The sequence below is a fragment of the Chelmon rostratus genome, chromosome 18 (genome assembly GCF_017976325.1).
Source record: "Chelmon rostratus isolate fCheRos1 chromosome 18, fCheRos1.pri, whole genome shotgun sequence".
NCBI lineage: Eukaryota > Metazoa > Chordata > Actinopteri > Chaetodontiformes > Chaetodontidae > Chelmon > Chelmon rostratus.
Genome location: NC_055675.1, coordinates 20,503,604 through 20,523,064, shown reverse-complemented (window position 1 = coordinate 20,523,064; position 19,461 = coordinate 20,503,604). Strand labels below are relative to the sequence as shown.

General features: G+C 42.8%; 2 protein-coding genes across 4 annotated transcripts; one reads left to right on the top strand and one right to left on the bottom strand.

The window, feature by feature from the left end:
• The first annotated feature begins 1,055 nt into the window (after positions 1-1,055).
• Positions 1,056-4,840, top strand: LOC121621880 (lactoylglutathione lyase-like). Of its 3 annotated transcripts, XM_041958577.1 has the most exons (7): positions 1,056-1,194; positions 2,519-2,601; positions 2,692-2,832; positions 2,929-2,996; positions 3,128-3,217; positions 3,854-3,907; positions 4,510-4,840. In XM_041958577.1, the coding sequence occupies exons 1-6, from the start codon at positions 1,123-1,125 to the stop codon at positions 3,904-3,906; spliced, it is 507 nt and encodes a 168-aa protein (XP_041814511.1). In that variant the 5' UTR covers positions 1,056-1,122; the 3' UTR covers position 3,907; positions 4,510-4,840. The 3 variants fall into 3 exon arrangements, with proteins under 3 accessions (XP_041814511.1, XP_041814509.1, XP_041814512.1); XM_041958575.1 differs by lacking the exon at positions 3,854-3,907 and having other exon boundaries at positions 4,510-4,799; XM_041958578.1 differs by lacking the exon at positions 3,854-3,907 and having other exon boundaries at positions 1,135-1,272; positions 4,510-4,800.
• A 3,046-nt stretch (positions 4,841-7,886) lies between these two features.
• hey2 (hes-related family bHLH transcription factor with YRPW motif 2) lies at positions 7,887-14,743 on the bottom strand. The gene is made up of 5 exons (XM_041958641.1): positions 14,209-14,743; positions 13,018-13,096; positions 12,847-12,930; positions 12,223-12,304; positions 7,887-10,068 (listed from the first exon to the last, which is right to left on the bottom strand). The coding sequence occupies exons 1-5, from the start codon at positions 14,292-14,294 to the stop codon at positions 9,353-9,355; spliced, it is 1,047 nt and encodes a 348-aa protein (XP_041814575.1). The 5' UTR covers positions 14,295-14,743; the 3' UTR covers positions 7,887-9,352.
• Between the last annotated feature and the right edge of the window lie 4,718 nt (positions 14,744-19,461).

The following is a 19,461-nucleotide window of genomic DNA, read 5'->3' as shown; positions in this document are numbered from 1 at the left end:
TGTGGGCGTTCACAACAGTTCAGTCAGGACCTGGAGGCAGACCACTCCCCTCAGCAGGAACACCTGGCTGGAAAAAAGCCTGCTGCCTTCAGGTTCTGTCAGAAATGTCTAAACTGGGAAAATATGACTCCTCTGTGATAACCGAGTTGCCAAGAGATGCAGCTGGATGGAAGTTAATTAAATCTTAAAGGTTTGGTTACATTTCCTCTCAGATCACGGTTGACGTCTGGCCAATTTCTTGTCTGAATGACGACTTTTTCTTGCTGGAATGATCTCACGTTATTTCTCTTTCGTGTTACAATGACATTTTTCCTGTTCTCGTTAATGTATCCTGTTAAAGAAAACGAAACTTGTCTTGTTAGACACATCAATTTTACTTCTTAACTCAAAAAACTTTCCTTGTTGTAACAAGTTGATGAGAAAAAAATCATTATAAAAAGAAAAATCTCTTCTAAAGACACAAGAACCGTCTTGTTAAGATGAGAAAACTCAAAATGAGAAACTAAGCAAAGATAATTTTGAACTGAGTCAGTCAGTATATCTTTAATGACGGAGTAGCATTTGTGGTAATAGTACAATTAATAATAGCAATAACAAAAGTAAGTAAAGATTATTTCTTTCTTTTAAAATTTAAAAGAAATATTTATAATAATTTAAAAAAGAAGAGTTAATTTCTTCTCAAGAGCAAATAAAAACGTAATTGCATAAAATGCAACATAAATGCAGGAAATGCTGTTAATGTAGTGAGTTAATTAAACAGTAAAAGCATTGAGTCTGAACTGCACACCTATCAGCCATTTGGGTGTCAGATCTGAAGGGCTCTCGCTGTGAAATATGAAATTAAAATACTCAGAATATAGTCGAACACTGTGAGGCTTTAAAAGTAATTTAAAAAATCTCAATATCTGATTCTGATCCTCTAAATGATAAGTTTTTGTCAGGAGCCTCAAAGTGTTTCCACAGTGTCGCTCTGTGATCCCCTAAAACTGAACAACCAACAAACACTGCATGTAAATCCATGATATCCCATGTCAGAGGCACAATGAACGAGCAGCACCTGAAGGCAGCACAGGGAAGGAGCCTGTGGAGGAATCTGAAGGTTCATTCGGTCTGATCGGAGCCATGGAGGGCCGAGGAGGACTGTCGGACGCCGCTGTGTCTGCTGCCTGCAAAGAAGGAGATCCCATCACCAAGGTGACCCGTTTGTAGCGTCTGATTTGAGTGGATTTAGTTTGTTATTTCACTGCTGTGGCGGAAGAGCCAGCCGGCGTGGTGAGTTTGTAATGCAGTCAAACCTGTTGGCAGTAATTGGCGTGTGACTTCAGACCTGCAGCTGCCTGTAGGCCAGCTGGTCTTTAGAGCTGCAGGAGCCTCCACTGTGAGGAGCTTTCAGGTGATCAGTTAGTGCAGGACTTACACTCATAGACAGACTGAAAAGGCTGCAGACAGACAGTCACAGACAGAATACAGCTGCTGAGATTTCTGCCTCCACCTCACTGCAATGCTGCTGAAAGCTCAGGTGACATTTGAAGAACAACTAGTCTTTCCAGAAACAGAGTCCGGGTTAATCCAGACCGCAGTGTGACCTTTTCATTGGACGGTAGTTCACAGTGCGGTTTCACACTAGTTCTCACTGAATTCCATCCACCTTTATTATCAAAATGCTGAGACAGAAATCTCTGACCAGAGCTGGAAGAAGTGTACTCAGAGCTTCTTTTTAAGTAAATGTACCAGTGCAAGGGTGTAGAAATACTCTGTTACAAGTAAAAATCCTGCATTCAGATGTTTACTTCAGTAAAAGTACAAAAGTATTCACATCAAATTGTATTTAAAGTACCAAAAGTAAGAGTAGCGTTATGCAGAATGGCCCCTTTCCAGAAAAGTGAATGTCGTATCATTGGGTTATAATTAATGATGCATTCATTTGCTCATGTTTAAATGTTGTTAAATATGTTGGAATGTATTAGTTGACATGTTTTGTATTAATAATCTGAATCTGCAAAGCAAGTCAAGATTAAGCAAAAAGTACAAAATTCCCCTCTGAGATGCAGTAGAGTAGAAGTACCTCAAAACTGTACTTCAGTAAATAGAAAAACAGGGATTTTGTAGTTTGGGTGAACTGACCCTTTAGATTTTTCACTCATTTCACATAATGTTGAAACTTTGCTTGATTGAAAGTTCTTGTGTACAGACTGCGTTGTGATGAAAAGTCAACGGGATTTCATTCCCGCCGTAGAGAAGCTAAAACTTTATTAAAGTAAAGCGTAAAAGAACACAATCCCAGGAAACCACAGCTGGCTCTGGACTTCAGAACCAGTGACAGCTCTTTTTATTTTCTTGCTGAGGCTGAATCAGACATTAAAAGTGCTGCAAAACCAAAACCATGAGCTAAAAGAGGCTAAAACGCTGCTTAGAGCTGCAGCGGTGGTTTCTTACTACAAGCAGCCATTGTTTGTGTTGATAAGTGCAGCTTCAAAGGGGTTCTTTTATCAAGATTGATCTATTCTGGTGTTTGCAGGACTACATGATGCAGCAGACGATGCTGAGGGTCAAAAATCCAGCAAAATCTTTGGATTTCTACACTCGAATCTTGGGCATGACGTGAGTCTGATCCTGAACCCGTCCGAGCAAATCTGAGTCAAACTTTCTGTGTTGGGACCATTAACCACCGGGCTCCTCTCGGGTTTCCAGCTTGCTCCAGAAAATCGACTTCCCTTCCGTGCGTTTCACCCTCTACTTCCTGGGTTACGAGGAAAAGTCCGACATCCCGGCCGACATCAAAGAGAGGACGGCGTGGACCTTCTCCCGCCGAGCCACCATAGAGCTCACTCAGTACGTATGACGCCCACGGCCGCGAACGCAACGGATGCACGCCATCCAGCAGATGACGATGAATGTTTTCATGAATATTATTTCTCTGTCTGCCAGTAACTGGGGTTCAGAGTCGGATGAAAATCTATCCTACCACAATGGGAACAACGAGCCGCGAGGATTTGGTGAGAAGTTTGACTTTGAGTAGATTTCACTGGAAGTCAAGGAGTCAAGAGAAAACAGGAGGCGCCCACGTTTGTATTCTGTGTGTGTGTGTGTGTGTGTGTTTTGGGTGTAACCTGCTGTCTCATTGCAGGTCATATTGGTATTGCCGTTCCTGATCTTCACGCCGCTTGCAAATTATTTGAAGCGCAAAACGTGACGTTTGTCAAGAAACCAGACTCGGGTGAGTTCTGAGAAGTCAGTCCCATGTTGTAACAGACTGTTGTTATTCTACATGTTTTCTTAATGTAAAAACAAAATCCCATTAAAAGATTGCCTCAAAAATATAAAGTTTAATTATAAAAACGAGTCAGTAGTTTCCAAAAACAGCTGCTGCTTTTACCACACAAACAGGAGGAAATAGTGCTTTTGTTGGGGACTATTTTCAGCGGCGGATTAATCCACAGTGTGGCAACGATGGAGCTCGATGGCTCAGAGGAAGAATCCGGCTGTGGTGTATTTTTTTTATTTTCTGTATCAGTCTAGAGGATGACTCCGGCACCTCTGGGGCTCGGAGGGAGAGGCACATTTATGTTGTCATGTCGTGGTGAAGTAACTACGAAGACAAACAGGCTCCGCAGTATGAAGGCGAGGAGAGGCCGACGCGCCTCCCAATGAAAACTAAATAAAACGCAGTTTTACAAGACGTACTCACAGCAAGTATTCAGATCATTTACCTGAGTACAGATACTGAAACTGTAAGAAACTCTGCTCTGCTTTAAGTAGAAGTTTGAAAGTATAATCAGGAAAAAGTATTTAAAGTATTCAAATCAAAAGTACTCCCCTGTGACTGTTCTACTATTCTGTCTGATCTCATCAGGTTATTGTGACTCATGCATTCATGGAAAAGCAGGATTTTACTGTTGGAGCTGAGGTGAAGCTCGTTTTCAACTCTTTTGTATCAGGCTGCAGCTAATGGTGATTCTTTTCATTCTGAATGAATCTGCTGATTATTTTCTCCATCAATCGATTGATTGATTTGTAAAGAATCTAAAAATAGTGAGAGATGTGGCGACAATGTGCCCAAAGTGACGCCTTCACGACGTTTGTTTCGTCCAAAGCTCAAAATAATTACAAATACAATCAAATTAAGAACAATTTAAAGGAAAAGCAACAAATGCTCACATTTGAGAAGCTGGAACCATGAAGTGATTCTCACATAAAAAATGACCCGAATAGAATCAATTTTGTGTCAGTTAACTAATCGATTAATTGACTAATTGTTTCAGCTGAACTGGTACAAACTGTTGAGGCCAGTAAATCCAGTCTGGATGTTTGAATTTACACAAACACAAATTCACTGTCTAATTATTTATAATTATATATAAATAAACATCTCTCCATCAGCCACATGCTGCTGGTTGATATCATTTTCAACCAGGAGGTGGAGCTCACATCCAACTGTGATGGAGACATGACTCTTTGTGTGTGTGTGTGTGTGTGTGTGTGTGTGTTTACCATCATATGCTCTTGCAGGTAAAATGAAGGATCTGGCCTTCATTCAGGACCCCGATGGCTACTGGATTGAGATTTTAAGTCCTAACAACATGGTGTCCTTGATGACAGATTAAAGCTTGGATGACGGCGCTGAAACAGAAGAAGACTGTTTACATGACAACAATTCGATACTCACATAAAGTCTGTTCTGGTTCAATCCTGTTCCACATTTTCTCTTCTTGTTCTGTTGCTCCTTTTCTAAAAAATAAGAAAATAAAAAAACAGGAAACGGAAAGTGTTCGCTGTTTCTTTGACAGTCTGCTGCAGAGTTGAAGAGCCGTGCTCACTTCCTTAGCGTAGCGTGCTAGCATGCTAACATATCCTAATTGGCACGAAACACAACGTGCAGCTGAGGCGGTTGGGAATGTCATTATTTTTGCAGTTTGCTGCTAACGTGGCTAAAAAGGATGAAAAACAATAAATGTATATAATAATAAACGCTGCAACATGAAGACATTTAAAAGTCTGTCTGTGAAAAATTACTTACATACTTTGCAGAGTAGGTTACATGTACAGCCACAGAACACATGTGAATACACAGAAAAGTAGTAAAAGTATCAGTAACCTGTTGAGGCACAGGCGAGCTAGTACTCCCACAGGCTCCTGTATCACTACCTGCTTCAGGTTTTCTTTGTGTTACCTTGTGATAATTTGATTAAACACAACTTTATTTCGAAAAATGCACCATGTGAGCGTAAGGTGAGCTAAAAACACTGACATAGCTCCAGGTGAAACTGACCCTCACCTGGCTCATGTTGTACTTCAGAGGTGCAAAGTCTGCAAGTAATCAAAAAAACCAAAAAGCAACTGACTCCAAAAGCTAAACTGTCAGAAATACACAACAAAAAGAAAACAAAAACAATCAAAAACAGTAAGAATCAAAGTAGCAAGTATGTGAGACTCATCCGTTGTGTCCCAGTCCTGGCGATAACTCAGCTGCAAAAAGTCTGCAAACTGAAAAACGTTAGATTTTTGATATTCTCCCACAATGCATTGCAGAAAGGAAATAAGACAGCTGCAAAATTTAAATAAAAAAACATTTAAAATCTGCGTAAAACGTATAGCTTCCTCTTTGAGAAGCTTAGCGAACAGCTGCCATTTGATGGATCTAATTGCATCATTTCCTGTTAGCATAAAATGCTAAAGAGTTCTGGTTTTCGTGTACAAAAACAGCAAAAACACTACTTGACAGATTACTGCAGTACAAACTGTTTACAGTGTGTACAACAGCAGTAGAATACAAGCAGGACACGATGATGACTGTGTCACAGGGAGTTTAAAAGGTCGCATGAAACATTGCGTCTACGCCTCAGTGTGTTTCCAGGTATCCAATGAGTGCCTCCAGAGGAAGTGGTCGTTATAGCAACCACTTTATATGGCATGACAAATGCAAAGACAATTTATTAAACGAACAGAGTGTCGAGCTCCTCGAGTATCTGCCAGCCGGTAAAACAGAAGCGTCTCCTCGTACGGTTTCTGTCCTCCACTGATCTGGTCTGCTTTGCCTCCCTCTGTGTGTCTGTATGCAAAGTGCTGACCGGCTCATGTCACCCAATTTACCGCCGGTCACTTCAAAGCGGCGTCCCGGCGTGAGAACCGTGTCGGCTGACCGGGGCGGATTTACGGCCCGCGGAGCTGTTCCCAGGCCTGTCAGCCTTTAATCCTCCATTCAGCTGGAAATGACGCCGTTTTCTTCTCTGGGAGGATTTAACGGCTGCAGCGGTGATTTTAGTGTGTAAATCAACTGCAAGATGAAGGCAAAGAAGGAGTGGATTAACGAGTTTGTGTGTGTGTGTGTGTGTGTGTGTGTGTGTGTGTGTGTGTGTGTCTGGTTAGTTGAAAGCAGCAAGCATGAGGTGGGTTTTAAAGGTATCCAACCGAAAAGTGTCCCACCATGTCTCGCTCCACCTCCTGACCGCTGCTGGAAGGCGACACATCATCGTCATGGCTGCCTCATGCCTAATTTACTTGTAAGAAAAACACCTAATGGCAAAACATAACAAACCGGATGGTTACCTGTCCGACGCAGCAGCCATGGCGTCACTCTGCAGGTTCTCGCCATCCGACGTTAACTCCGGTTTGACCTTTTGTTTCCTCTTCTGCCTCTTCTCTCGCTTTGCTCAGCAGTGCAAGCTGCTGCAGGCAGAGGTGCAACTGGAAGTCCTGGCTGCACGTCCTCTGCCAGTCTTGTGCCACCATAGCTTTAGGAACGTATCTGCCGAGCCTCGTGGAACAGTCCTGTCGTGCACAGTGAGTTCACAGCAGCGTGCAGGCATGTGGACAGGCAGGTCGGCCGTCCAGTGGTTTCATTTCAGGCCCAATAAAATGATTGTTTGGGCTTCTTGCAGCCTGTAGCGGCCACAGACATGGATTTGTTTTTCTCTTTTCGGTCTCAGAGCATTTGCTTTATTGATTGCTCTTGCTTTTGTTTTGCATATTGACTGAATGACGTCTCACCACAAGGTGCATGTAGCTGTTCTGGAGCTTTCGAGCGTGCCACATGATCTTCCTCGACAGATGGAGTTTGTAGACGTTCAGATTTCCTTCGTTCACTGAAGACTTCCTTAAAGTGACCTAAAAAAAATGAACATCAGTACCTGCCTGATGAGGAGAGGAAGACCATGTGACGTGATCAAGAGCTACTAAATGGACCTGGTGTTGAAACTGTTTCTGTTAAGGTCAAGAATGAACTTTGAACCTCAGCTAATTCAGTCATGTTGATTTCCTTTCATTTTAGCCTGGTATGAAAATACATGAATCGACTCTTGAGAAGTGTGCGTGCAGCTCTGTCTCCTGCAAATAACATTTATATCCCACGCATTAGCAATTAAAGGAAATGAAATTTAAGGTTTGCATTAACATAACAAGGAAATTAATATATTTTCTTTACCAGAATAGGCAATTTTCAACACACCATCCTCCCACAGTGACTACAGCTTTAGTCACTAGTCAGAGCATAAAGAGTAGAAACAGATCCAGAAAACACATCTAAACACCTTCAAAGCTCTCTCATTAACACACACAGCAGCTCAGCGTGGTGACAGAGCTAGGCTAGCTGTTTGCCCCTGCTTTCACTGTTTATGCTAAGCTAATCCCTTCCTCTACTTATCACACATGCATGATATTGGTATCAATCTTGTTATTTTAGCTTGTGTGTTTTCCAAAGCGTTGAATTACTACGTTAATATAAAACTTGTAGTGTGGTGCTTCACTTGAGGAACTAAAGAGCAAAACTAAGGATTTTAAATACACTCAGGTTAAACCTCTCAGCATATAAATAGTTCATGTTCATGTTGCATGTTTCATGACAGCAGCAACACTTTTACTTCACCTTTATTTATTTGTAAAAAGGCACACAGCGAATCAGAGTTTTGATGGTAAATTCACTGACAGTTTACATTTAAACCACAGAAAAGCAAATACGTTGGTCTTCATCCTGGTTTGCACCAGTCTGAACACACAGATGTCTGAGACTAAACTGGTTTCTGCAGGTCTTTAGTGGTAACGTTTGAGAGCGATTTCATTCCCAGTTAATAGATTCTCTTTAAAAAGTGTCCGTTCCCGTTAGTTGGGTTAAACGTCAGTGAGCTGATTATCTCGGAGGCAAATTTTGGTTCATCATTTTTTGCCACACGGTCGGAAAGTCTGCAGGTTTTAAACGACAAGTCTGCTGTAATTCTAGTTTTTGTTATTGTCATAAAAATCCTGAAAAGGACTCAGGCAAACGGTTTCCTGTCTGTCATTTCATCACGTTCCTACTGAAGATGTGAAGTACTTGTTAGATACACTAACTGTTGGTTTTGGGTCTTTTAATTGGATTTGCTAATACTATAAACCACAATGAGACCACAGCATGAAGCCTTAACCTGGTCCAAGTTCAATAAAAATGAACAACACCACATAAACTGAGTAGTTCACATATGGTTTTCTAATGATATGTCTAGGTGTTGTCCAAAAAAAGGCCATTTACTATGTTTATTTAGATAAACATGTATATTTATATTCAGGTAATCTATATTTAGGCCACATATATTCATACTGAGGGTATCTGTACTTATATTTAGTCTATATATCTTTATATTTAGGTCATTTACTATATTTACCGTTGTTCTATTTGCACTGATCTCCTTGATTTATCTGTAAATAACCCACTGAAGCAGCATATCAAAGGATTTCTAAGGAGGCACATGCTTTCAACACAGGCTCTGGTTGGCTGCTGTTGGCTACATCCTTACCGAAGTTATGATGGAGGAATCGTGGAAAATTGGCTAATTTCATTGGATTACTGTAGTGTTTTTGTTACTGATCAGTGGACAGCTATGATAACCTCATTTGTAAGTTGCCTCAGTTTTAAAAATGGTTGTTTGTGTGTTGTTGGCGTTGATTGTATCTGCTGCCGTGCTTGTATCTTGAAATGGTTTCCATCAATTGAATCACAAGGATTTTAGCTTTCCAGCGATGTCTGGCACGAGTCCACATTAAACAGAGCAGTCTCATCAATAGATGTGCAGACTTTAGAGGTCACAGTTCAGTAAGTATGAACAAAAAGGAGAAAGGCAACATATAAAAACTTTTGGTTTTGGTTCTCTGTGCAGAAGTTTGGATCAGAACTGGTCACTTCGTGAAATCAGCAGATGGAAAACAATCAAAAAAACACCTCAAAGGTTAACAAGTTAATAGAAGAAGAGGTCAAGTGTTAAAACAAGTCAGTAAAACTGTTCATTAGTTTCGTTCACTGGTGGTAAAAGTGTTTTCCAGGCTGTTAAAACAGTCAGCGGGTCAGCAGGTCAGATGTTAGTCTGCAACAAAGTCAGTGAAGCGGTCAGAAAGCTCCGACCTCAGTCCCCCACGGCCTGTAGGGCTTACTGCTGCTGCTGTGAGGAGTCTGGGAGGACGAGGAGGAGGAGGAGGAGACAGAGGAGATGGGAGGGCTGGCGGTGGCGGTGGTGGAGATGAAGGAGGAGGGAGGAACGATGGGGAAACCTCCGTGGAGGGCGATGGGAAACGACGCTGAGAAGGAGAGGAGGGAGCCGGAGAGAGGAGCGGGGCCGCAGGGGAGCGTGAGAGACGAGGAAGAAGAGGAGGAGGAGGAAGGACAGGAGGAGGTGGTGGAGTCTGCGTAGGAGGAAAAGGAGGAGGCGACGCTACGTTGTGACAACTCCGCCAGCCTCTGGGGGGCTCCACCTCCTCCAGCTTCTGGAGAAACAGAGAGCCTGCTCAGTCCGTACGGCAGAGGCCGAAACGCAGCCGCCGCAGCGATGGCAGCGGCCGCAGCAGCCCAGTGATGGGGGTGGAAGGGGTGAGGCGAAGGGTGAGGCTGCGGCTGCTGGTGGTGATGTGGCGAATGAGAGGTCAAGGCGAGGGCGGCGGCGTCACGCTGCGAGGCGCAGGAGGTGAGGTGGGAGAGGAGGCGGGAGCGCAGCGGGTCGCCGGAGTCCAGGCCTTCCACGGCGCTCAGGTAGCGGGAAACCTCCGTCACACACTCCCGGAAACCCAGAGACAGGAAGTCCAGGGCCAGAGCATGGGCGTCGAAATAACCTGCAGACACAGAGAGGGTCACAGGATTCCTGATAAAAACTACAAGACAGGTTTAATTCAGGACTTAACGAGTCGCAGTTACACTTCAACAAGGCCCCGTAAAGTTTCACCACTCTGCTTTTTACACAAAAGCACAGTCCAGTTCAACACCACACAAACCACAGCCTCAGTAACAAACACATGACTTAACACCTCTGACTGTGACTATCAAAGTGAACATTTTCATATCTGTAAAGCTACATTTTTTATGGCTAGATTTTACAGGTGTACCTATTAAAGTGGCCACTGAGTGTATGTATTTGCACAATGCACAAATCAGTCCTCTGTTATAAATTGCTTGATTCCCTTTTTTTCCCCCTGTCCTTGTGTTGGTCGAGGTCTTCACGGGTCCACTCGGCTCCAAGAGTCGGAGACCAGACCGAGGACTCGAACCAGGACCAGGCGGCACTGAGGATGGACTCTGAAGCGTGTCCAGCAGTTCAGGAAAGATTTAAGAAATATATTGACATATTCTGCACGTTTTAATGAGTAAGAAGGAGATGAGTTTTTAACGAGGGAAATTCTTGTGGAAAAACCACACGAAATGTTTACCTGCACATGAATATCCCACGATTTTACCAAACCCGACAATATTCTGAATTTTATATGGATCATGTAAACAGCATCGTTTGGATTTCTTGAATAAGGCCTTAATCTGAATGGAGCGTGTTCAGATTAAGACATGTAGGATGTGCTCGTTGTACTTCCCTGTTGACATTCAGCTCTGTGTGTTGACTAGCCAACAGCGGCTGCATGCAAACAGGAATATTAAAGGAATATGCGTCTTCATCTGTCTTTTTTGAAATAAGGGCAAAACCCGGAATATTTTGTGCGTGTAAACGCCGTCGCTGTCTGGAGGGAATCTTTAAGAATCAGTCAATAGCAGTGAAGAACATAATCACACGATCTGCTTCACTGTGCTCTCGTTCGACTTGTGATAGCTGATGCTTCCTGCAGCCATCAGCTGACTGTTTGTTCTGTCTGCTGCTGGTAAACCCAAACAGACGCTGCGGAGGGAGACGGCCTGTGAACGCAGCCTCCCCCTCCCCCGCCAGCCGCTGGCTTTATGAAAGCAAACAGCGCCGCTGAGGGTCAAGTGGTGCTTTTATCCCTGCAGCATTTTCCCATGGACTCACCACCTCCCTCTGTCACACACACACACACGAGTGTTTGACTGACATCACAACCACGCTGACGCCCTGAGCGACTTCAAAGAACGAGCGCTGACACGTCCTCTGTTAAAAGCTGCACTTGAACGCATCGTGAAGACGACTGAAGGCCAACCTGTGTTGTGTTTTTGTGCTGCACAGAACATCACAGAGAGACAAAGACAAACACATCCAACAGTTTTCATCGGAAGGAACCTGAAGGACGATGAAGAGACAGTTTGCGTTGGCCTGGTCAGTTTGTGGGATTTTGCTGGTGGGGGAAGTAAAGAGGCAGAAAAGATTCAGCTCCACCCGCTGCCGACGTGAAACAAAAACTGTTTTCCATGCAGCTGTATGTTGGTTTGGTCCAAGTCCTTGAGTCCTGGTGGTCTAGAGGTCTAATGCTCTGCTGCAGATCTTCAAAACAGACTGACTGCACTATTTTCTGCAAGTGATCAGGCCGGATTTGTGTTGCTGAAATCCGATTTGAGCAGCCAGACCATCCAGACTGAGACGTCAAAATCCGACTGGAATCGTGTTTAAAACCAGCTCTAAATGTGGCGTAGATCTGATTTGCCAAAATCTCATTTGTGGTTTTTGCTGTCCAGACTTTATAAAATCAATCTGGATTTGCCAAACAGCAGATTTGGGCTGGCAGTGTGAACGAGTTACCGTGTTACAGCAGGTAGAGCAGGTCAGCCATTAATCGCATGGTTGCCAGTCTGAGCTGGACCCCCAGTCACACCTGGTGGCGCTTTGAATAACATATGTGTGAACGTGTGAGCAGTGTGTGAATGCAGCAGTGTTTGACCTGAGCCGTTCAGTGCTCGACTGAGCAGAACTCATCCAGCGGGACTCACTGACGCTGGATGAGCACTTTGAATGCTTTCAGTAAAGCTTCTACAGAAGTTTTGATGTTGCTCTGATGTGGTTTTCATCTCCCCGGCGGCAGAAACATTCTGGTTACCTTTCCCTCCCGTCGCCTGCAGCAGCTTCAGATGGTCCACAGTCATCTGCAGAATCTCCGCCTTCTCCAGTTTAGCTGAACCCTGATAAAACAAAGCAAAAGCTAGCATACGATACGAATTTAATCACACACAGGTGAAAGCAACAGCTAATCACACAGGTGTACTGATCAGAATGAGGAGAGGACTCATTCTGGATTTAAAACAGGGAAAACGCTGCAATGAATTCATTCTTTTTGAGTAAATCTGTGAATTTGTGCTGCTGGAGGTGCAAACCTATCCTGCACTATTTTTTATATTATTTCTTTGACACTATAGAAATAAAGTTTATTATTATAATAATAATAAATAATATCACTGTAGCTTCTTTAGCTGTTTTGATAAGCTGCTCTACAACAGAGGAACAGTTTGCAGCAGGCATATACTCCTCGTGTGAACTTCGTCCTGTTAGCTCGCTAGCTCGTTAGCTCGTGGTAGAATTGGCCTTCAACCGAGCAACAGCAGAGCTGGACTGAACAGAGGCTGAGAACTGAGGCGTGAGGGGTCTGTTTGCTGGTTCTGTCCGGATCCTGTGAGAACCCTGATGAGCCTCTGTGCCGGTTCTGCGGACACAAACAGATTCTCACCTGCTTCTCGAACGCTGTGGGGACGAGCCTCCGTAACTCCAACAGGCTGTTGTTGATTCTGTCTCTGCGTCTCTTCTCGATAATCTGACATATTGAAGAGAAAAGAATCAAAAACCTCGAACTGTCTCCTGTCCATCATTTAAAACTCCTTCGTTAGCACGGTAACTTTACCCCTCTGCGCTTCTTCCTCGCCATCACTTGAGTGGTCGTGGTCGGGGATCCACATCTTGTATACGATGCCTTCATGTGCCTGAAAACGCAAACATGAAGTACATTAAATTACCATGTGAGCTCCAGCTGAGCAGCTCTGATTCGACAGAGACTTTAAGAAAAGTGGAGTAAACCAGTTTTAACCATTTTCTGACAACACATTGAGACGAAGTGATGGTGGACAAATATGACATAAAGCAAAGAAAACCTACAGATGTTGGTGGAACAGACAAACAGTGTGATGTAGCAGTTAGCGCTGAGCCTCAGAATACTGACAGTACTTCAAATGTATATATTTAATTTATGGACAAATGTCACTAAAAAAAGAGTTTTCAAGCACAAATATAGAATTTCTGGATCATTTCTTTGTCTATTAATGCGTTATCACATCCAGATGTTCTCTGCAGCTGTGGAGCATCACTGCAGTGGTGGAATGTGACTAAATCCAGTTACTCTCATGCTGTAATTAAGTACTAATTTGAGGCACTTGCATGTTTTTCCTTTTACACTACTTTATAGTTCTCCTCCACCACATCTCAGAGGCAAATACTGCACTTTTTACGCATTCATCAGTAGTAAACATATATAATAGTGTCACATGGGGCCATTATTAAGGCTTTAACTGTTGATACTTTCCCGATACTAATACCGCATTAAACTATAATACTGCAGTGTTACTCTGTAATTGTCATTGCTTGTTGGTTAACTTTAATTTACAAGATGAGAACAGCCTCTGCTGCATGCTAAACAGATAATAACAGTAATATTCTTCAAGCATGTTGATCTGTGAACTTTCTACTTCTATTCTATTCACAACACAACCCTAAAATAAAAATAATGTACTTTTCAAAGGGCAGAAGGTAAGTTTAAATCTAGGAATGACAAAATTAATTTATATTAATACTAAAAATGTATACACAAAATACCTTTATAAGAAAAATGCTGCAGACAGGTATGATCTGAATAGTTTGAAATAAATGTCAAGATTAAAAGCGATGCTCTGCAGATTTTTCTCATGCATAAACACACTTTTGCAGAACATAAATACATTTTAACGTAACAGAAGTGGTCTGAGTTATTATAGACGGGTTTAATAATCAGCCACTGACGCTTTTCGTTGGAAGATATGATGAAGAAACCATCCTAACTCACCCGGGATAAATGCTCTCACTGCCCACATCGATGGTCTCCTCCACGTCGCTTTCTGCCGAGCTGCTGTCCTCACACGGCCGCTTCATGGTGCAGGGACGGCGGGGAGAGCTGTCCGTCACTCCCCGGGTGGAGGCGTGGAGGTTTATTACAGTTTATTTAAAAAATACACAAAAAGACCAAAATATCAAATCAAAATATTTTAAACTATTAGAAAAGCACTGGTGAGTGAGAGGCTCTTACAGGAATATTATGGGAGGTATTGAGTGGTTTTTTTTCGGTTTTATTTAATCCAGGAGACGCTCGAGTTTCAGGTTAGTTTCCGTCCCAGAAAGCAAAAGTTTTTCCTCCTGCAGAATGTGAGATTAATGATCCCTCCAGAAAAAAACAAGTCATCAGTCAGCAAATGTTTCAGTGTAAAAGCTTCCAGGAGCTGTTTCTCCAGCGGTGCCTGTCCGGTAAATAGTCCGGGGCAGGTGGCCCGTGTGTCGGCTGCAGACTGGACTGGTGACCCCTCTGCCGGAGCTTTCCCACGGAGCCTGGGAGCCACACACACACACACACACACACACACACACACACAGACACACACACACACACACACAGTGGAACCGCCCACGTGCACTCAAACGCAAATTTGAGATGGAAGATTTGTGCAGTCTCGGCAGGGCTGGTCCTTCTCTCCTGATAATACCGCCTGTCTGGTTCAGAGTGTGTGTGTGTGTGTGTGTGTTTGTGTGCGTGCGCATGGGAATGAGGCCACTTCTGATAGTCAAAAAATAGTCATTATATAAGGCAACAGCTTTCAGACTGGCCTGTGATATTAATTAAAAAAAAAACAATAAAACATCAGTCTTTATGGTAAAAACACTGAATGGGAACATTTTAATGCAACATGAGTACTTTTACTTTTCACACTTCAAGTGTGTCTGATAATACTTAAATACTTTAAGATAGATTTGAATGTGGTGTTTTTACTTGTACTGGAGTATTTATACAGAGTGGTATTACTTTACTTTCACTTTTTACAAGGATCTGAATACAATCTTAAGCCCTGCAGTGCATGGTGTTCTATACTTTAAAGGTCCGGTGTGCAGGATTTAGGGGGATCTATTGGCATAAGTGGAATATAATATTCATAGTTATGTTTTTATGAGTGTTTAACCATCTGAAAATAAGAATTGTTGTGTTTTCATTACCTTAGAATGAGCTCAGAGGGAGCGGGACCACGGAGTCCACCATGCCACCACCCATGTGCACTCAAAGACAGTGGTCTTATGCTTCTGTTATATACATCAGCTACAACATTAAAACCCTTCCTGGCATGGACGCGGGACCTCTTGGGGTTTCCTGTGGTCTCTGGATGTTGTTTGAGTCCCGTGGGTTGTGAAGTGGGGCCTCAGTTGGATTTGTTCCGGCACATCCTGCGGGTGCTCGATCGGACTGGGATCTGGCAATCGCCTTGAGCTCTTTGTCACGGTCCTCGGATTGTTCCTGAGCAGGTTTGCAGTGTGGGAGGGGAGTACTGTCCTGCCGGCCGAGGCCACCGCCAGCGAGGAGGTGTGCTTGGTCTGCAGTGGTGTTTAGGTTGGTGGTGCGGTCAAAGCATCCACATGAATGCCAGGATCCTGAGTTCCCAGCAGAATATGAGACAGCTGATCCATGTTATTCACTTCACCTGTCAGAGGTCTTAATGTTGTGGCTTTTACAAAATATAGGATTAATTTATCAAATATGATACATTAGATACTAATTATAGATGAGTTGTTGCCAACAATATAACGAGTAGTTAAAATTAGCTTAATTTTGACCAGATACAAATTAAAATGCTAATTACACAGTAATACGTACGTAATAACAATTCAGTATGATAATGTAACACTGACAGGAGTCAAGCTGCTGCCTAATGAGTACTTTTACTTTTGATACTTTAAATACATTTGCTGCTAATACTTCAGTACTTTTACTACAGAAAAGGACTTTTATTTAATAGATAGATGGATGAACATGAGATTTTTTGCAGACTTTCATGCTCCCCAGAGGATGAATCTTCATAACTTTGGAAATCCTCTGACTTCTTCCTCTAGCGCCACCATGAGTTTAAAATTCCCGCTTGTCCAATGCTTCACAACAGGATTCTTGAAGCCAACGAGTGAAGTCATGTTAGCCGCTAACTGTATGTTATGTAAGCATGCCATGTTAGCATGCTAGATTAGCATCCTACCGTCATTCCCACACGACTGCAGCGGACCAGTTTGTGAGTCTGGAGAAGCAGAGAGAGCCAAAAATAGAGAAAAGAGAGTGACACAGTGTGTGCAGACGTTCCCACACTGAAACCCAATCATCGTGTGAGAGAGGTCAGACACACACACACACACACACACACGCACGCACACACACACACACACACACTGAGGTGGCTGTCTTTTCACACCTGTTAATCTTTTTGCAGTACAACAAGGATTTAATGCAGGAATTATAATTTAGCTTCACACACACACACACACACACACACACCATTTATCCTTTCGTATAACTTCAGATGGACTTGTCAACACCCTCTCATTGGCTGAACTCCTCCGCAGATTATTAATGCTGTAACACAACAGTGAGTCCGTCTACACATCGTACGCTTCATTAAAGCTTTAAACCACAACATTTGCTGCTCTTAACACTCAGTGTCGGGTTGCACTTTGTCTAAGAAACCTTCAGTATTTCATTAGAAATTTCAAATGTGTCTTATTTTTAGGGACAGTAGACGGTTTTTCAAATGGACTTGTCAAACACAGGCGTGACTGACTCCCCACTGACGTCAGTCGATATGCTAATAACTAAAAATCAAGGCTTGCACGGTATGACACATGGTTCACTCCAGCTGACAGATGAGGATGGTGCAGGTGATGTCGGGACAGCCACTCTAAAACACTACATTTAAGATGGACAGTTGTATTAAAGTCCAGCACATCACCACGAACAGTTTTGATTGCCAGAGGAGGAACTTCAGCCTCAAATCACAGAACTGTGTTGATGTACCACTAAAATATGATCCAGGACCATCACTTATGAGTAATATTTCCATGAGTTTGAAGGTTTATCAGCTGCAAAAACAGTGTTTTCTAATGCTGTGAGACAGGATTTTATGGCGACGATCACAACTGCAATCGTCTTATCTTCTGTCTCCGTGATCTTGAGGTAAAGTGTTTCTGAAAAGTCCCAGAACATCCAAACTGTACTGAACAGTGGAGGAAAGTCACATTCAAGCATGTTTGCAATTGATAAAAATCATATTTATTTAGAGTTGTGTTGAGGGTGAGAAGTCTCAGTTTGTGTAAAAACCCAGTGTGTGTGTGTGTGTGTTGATGATATCAGAGGTTTATTAGTGTCAGGGGTCACGGAGGACAAGCAGGGCCATCCTATAGCAGGAAACACTGAGTGTTGAGGGACGAATATCTGTGTGTGTGTGTGAGGAGGTTAATATCTCGGGGAACGCTGGGCCGGAGCGCCAAGCCGTGAGTCGGAAATCCTTTTGGAACACGAGAACATGACTGGAAGCTGTGTGTGTGTGTGTGTGTGTGTGTGTGTGTGTGTTTGGAGAGAGGGAGAATGGGAGGAAGTGGTGTATTATTCTCAGTCAGACGGTGCTCGCCGCCTGTCCGTCGCTACGACGCCTCAGACCTCACACCGCTCAACCCCTCGTTCCCACAGGACGTCCAAGACACACACACACACGCACACACATACACACACACACACACACAAAAGAAGAAACCAAAACATGCTCAGTAGGTGGACGACACCGTTTGACTCCTTTGGGTTTAAAGTGTTCGCCCTGGATGTGTTTTACCTCCAAAAGTTTAAGTCTGAGCAGATCAGTGTAAATAAAACTGTCCAATCAGGTGACGGATCACCTGCAGAACTGAACCCTCTAAACTAAAGTTTATTCGTAGTTTATGCACAAAAACACCTTGATGGAAACGGTGAGATTCGGATCAGAGCTGCAGGGGAAAGTGATGTGATGTACCAAACTGTTCGATCATCCAGCGTGCGCCCACGTGCTGCTACCAATGGTGTCATCACAGGAATTCACTGATTCCTTTTGGAAAGCGGAAAAGTTAAGAAAAACTCTCCCTGTCTTGTGTTGGGTATGTTCAATAAGAGCTGCTTTAGTTTTTAACAGCAGCCTCCTGAAGGTTTTATTGTGCAGAGCTCGGCCAATCACATCCTGGACCAAAAAAAGCTGAAGAGAAACTGATATTAACCTGCTCATATAACTTCAAAGTCAGGTGTAAGTATTTCATGAAAGGGTCTTTTAAGCTGCGAGAATCTGGATGAAAGTGGCCGGTTGGTCGGAAATATACCAATAACCATATTAATAATTATAGACACATAGGCTTTGTTTCTAAAATCAGTAACATCACAAGATTAAAGAGGTCACAGCAGCCTCAAACAGAAAAGGTGAAACTTAACTGGCAAAAAATGGAATCACAAAATGACACAGACTCAATAATAATAAAAGTAATAATAATAATAATAATGACTGTTGTGTATTGAAGGTTGAAAAGGAGGTCAAAGTGTGTGTGTGTGTGTGTGTGTGGTGGGGGGGTGAAGAGAAATTTACGACGTTTATCACCAGCCTTTAATTCACTCCCACAGACTGTATGAATGTCTGTTGTTTGAGGATATAATAGTCTATTGTTGTGATGAAGGAAACCTGCAGACATGTCCTCTGGGAGCGTCGTACTACCAACCTGCAGGTGCTGCGCTACTCCACTTCCTTCCTGTCACCTGACCTGTGTTTCCCATCGGGACACGATGGGGAGGAAAGAGCGAAGTGTGTGTGTGTGTGTGTGTGTGTTTGTGTGCAACATGATGATATGCAGGCGCTCAGTTTCACTCGGTGTTGATTCATGTCGAGTGTGAAAACCTGAAAAACTGAAAAATAAAAAAGTTAAATGTAAAGTTTTGTACAATTTTCCCACAAAGAGAGTTTAATATCAAACCTTGTACTCAGGTCAAACAGTAGTACAAGTACACCTTCACTTTTTCTGCTTAATTTAAAGTATGTTTGACATGTATGCATTCTTTTAAAAATGTGCTTAAATCTATCAAAACTTGAATACACTAATTCTGCAGTACTTAAAGTGGTATTTCAAAGTACATTTAAAAAGTGTACTTTATTCTAAGTGTATAATAAATTCTACTGAAGTGAATTTAAAAAAAAAGTGTACTAAATTACAAATGTCTTTAATAGAAATA

Coding starts and splice junctions, on each gene's coding strand:
- hey2 (XM_041958641.1), bottom strand. CDS start 14,294: ATGAAGCGGCCGTGTGAGGACAGCAGCTCGGCAGAAAGCGACGTGGAG. Junction 12,305..12,846: donor CCACAGCGTTCGAGAAGCAG/GTGAGAATCTGT, acceptor TTGTTTTATCAG/GGTTCAGCTAAACTGGAGAA. Junction 10,069..12,222: donor GCAGGCGACGGGAGGGAAAG/GTAACCAGAATG, acceptor CTGTGTCTGCAG/GTTATTTCGACGCCCATGCT.
- LOC121621880 (XM_041958575.1), top strand. CDS start 1,123: ATGGAGGGCCGAGGAGGACTGTCGGACGCCGCTGTGTCTGCTGCCTGC. Junction 1,195..2,518: donor AAGGAGATCCCATCACCAAG/GTGACCCGTTTG, acceptor TGGTGTTTGCAG/GACTACATGATGCAGCAGAC. Junction 3,218..4,509: donor TGTCAAGAAACCAGACTCGG/GTGAGTTCTGAG, acceptor ATGCTCTTGCAG/GTAAAATGAAGGATCTGGCC.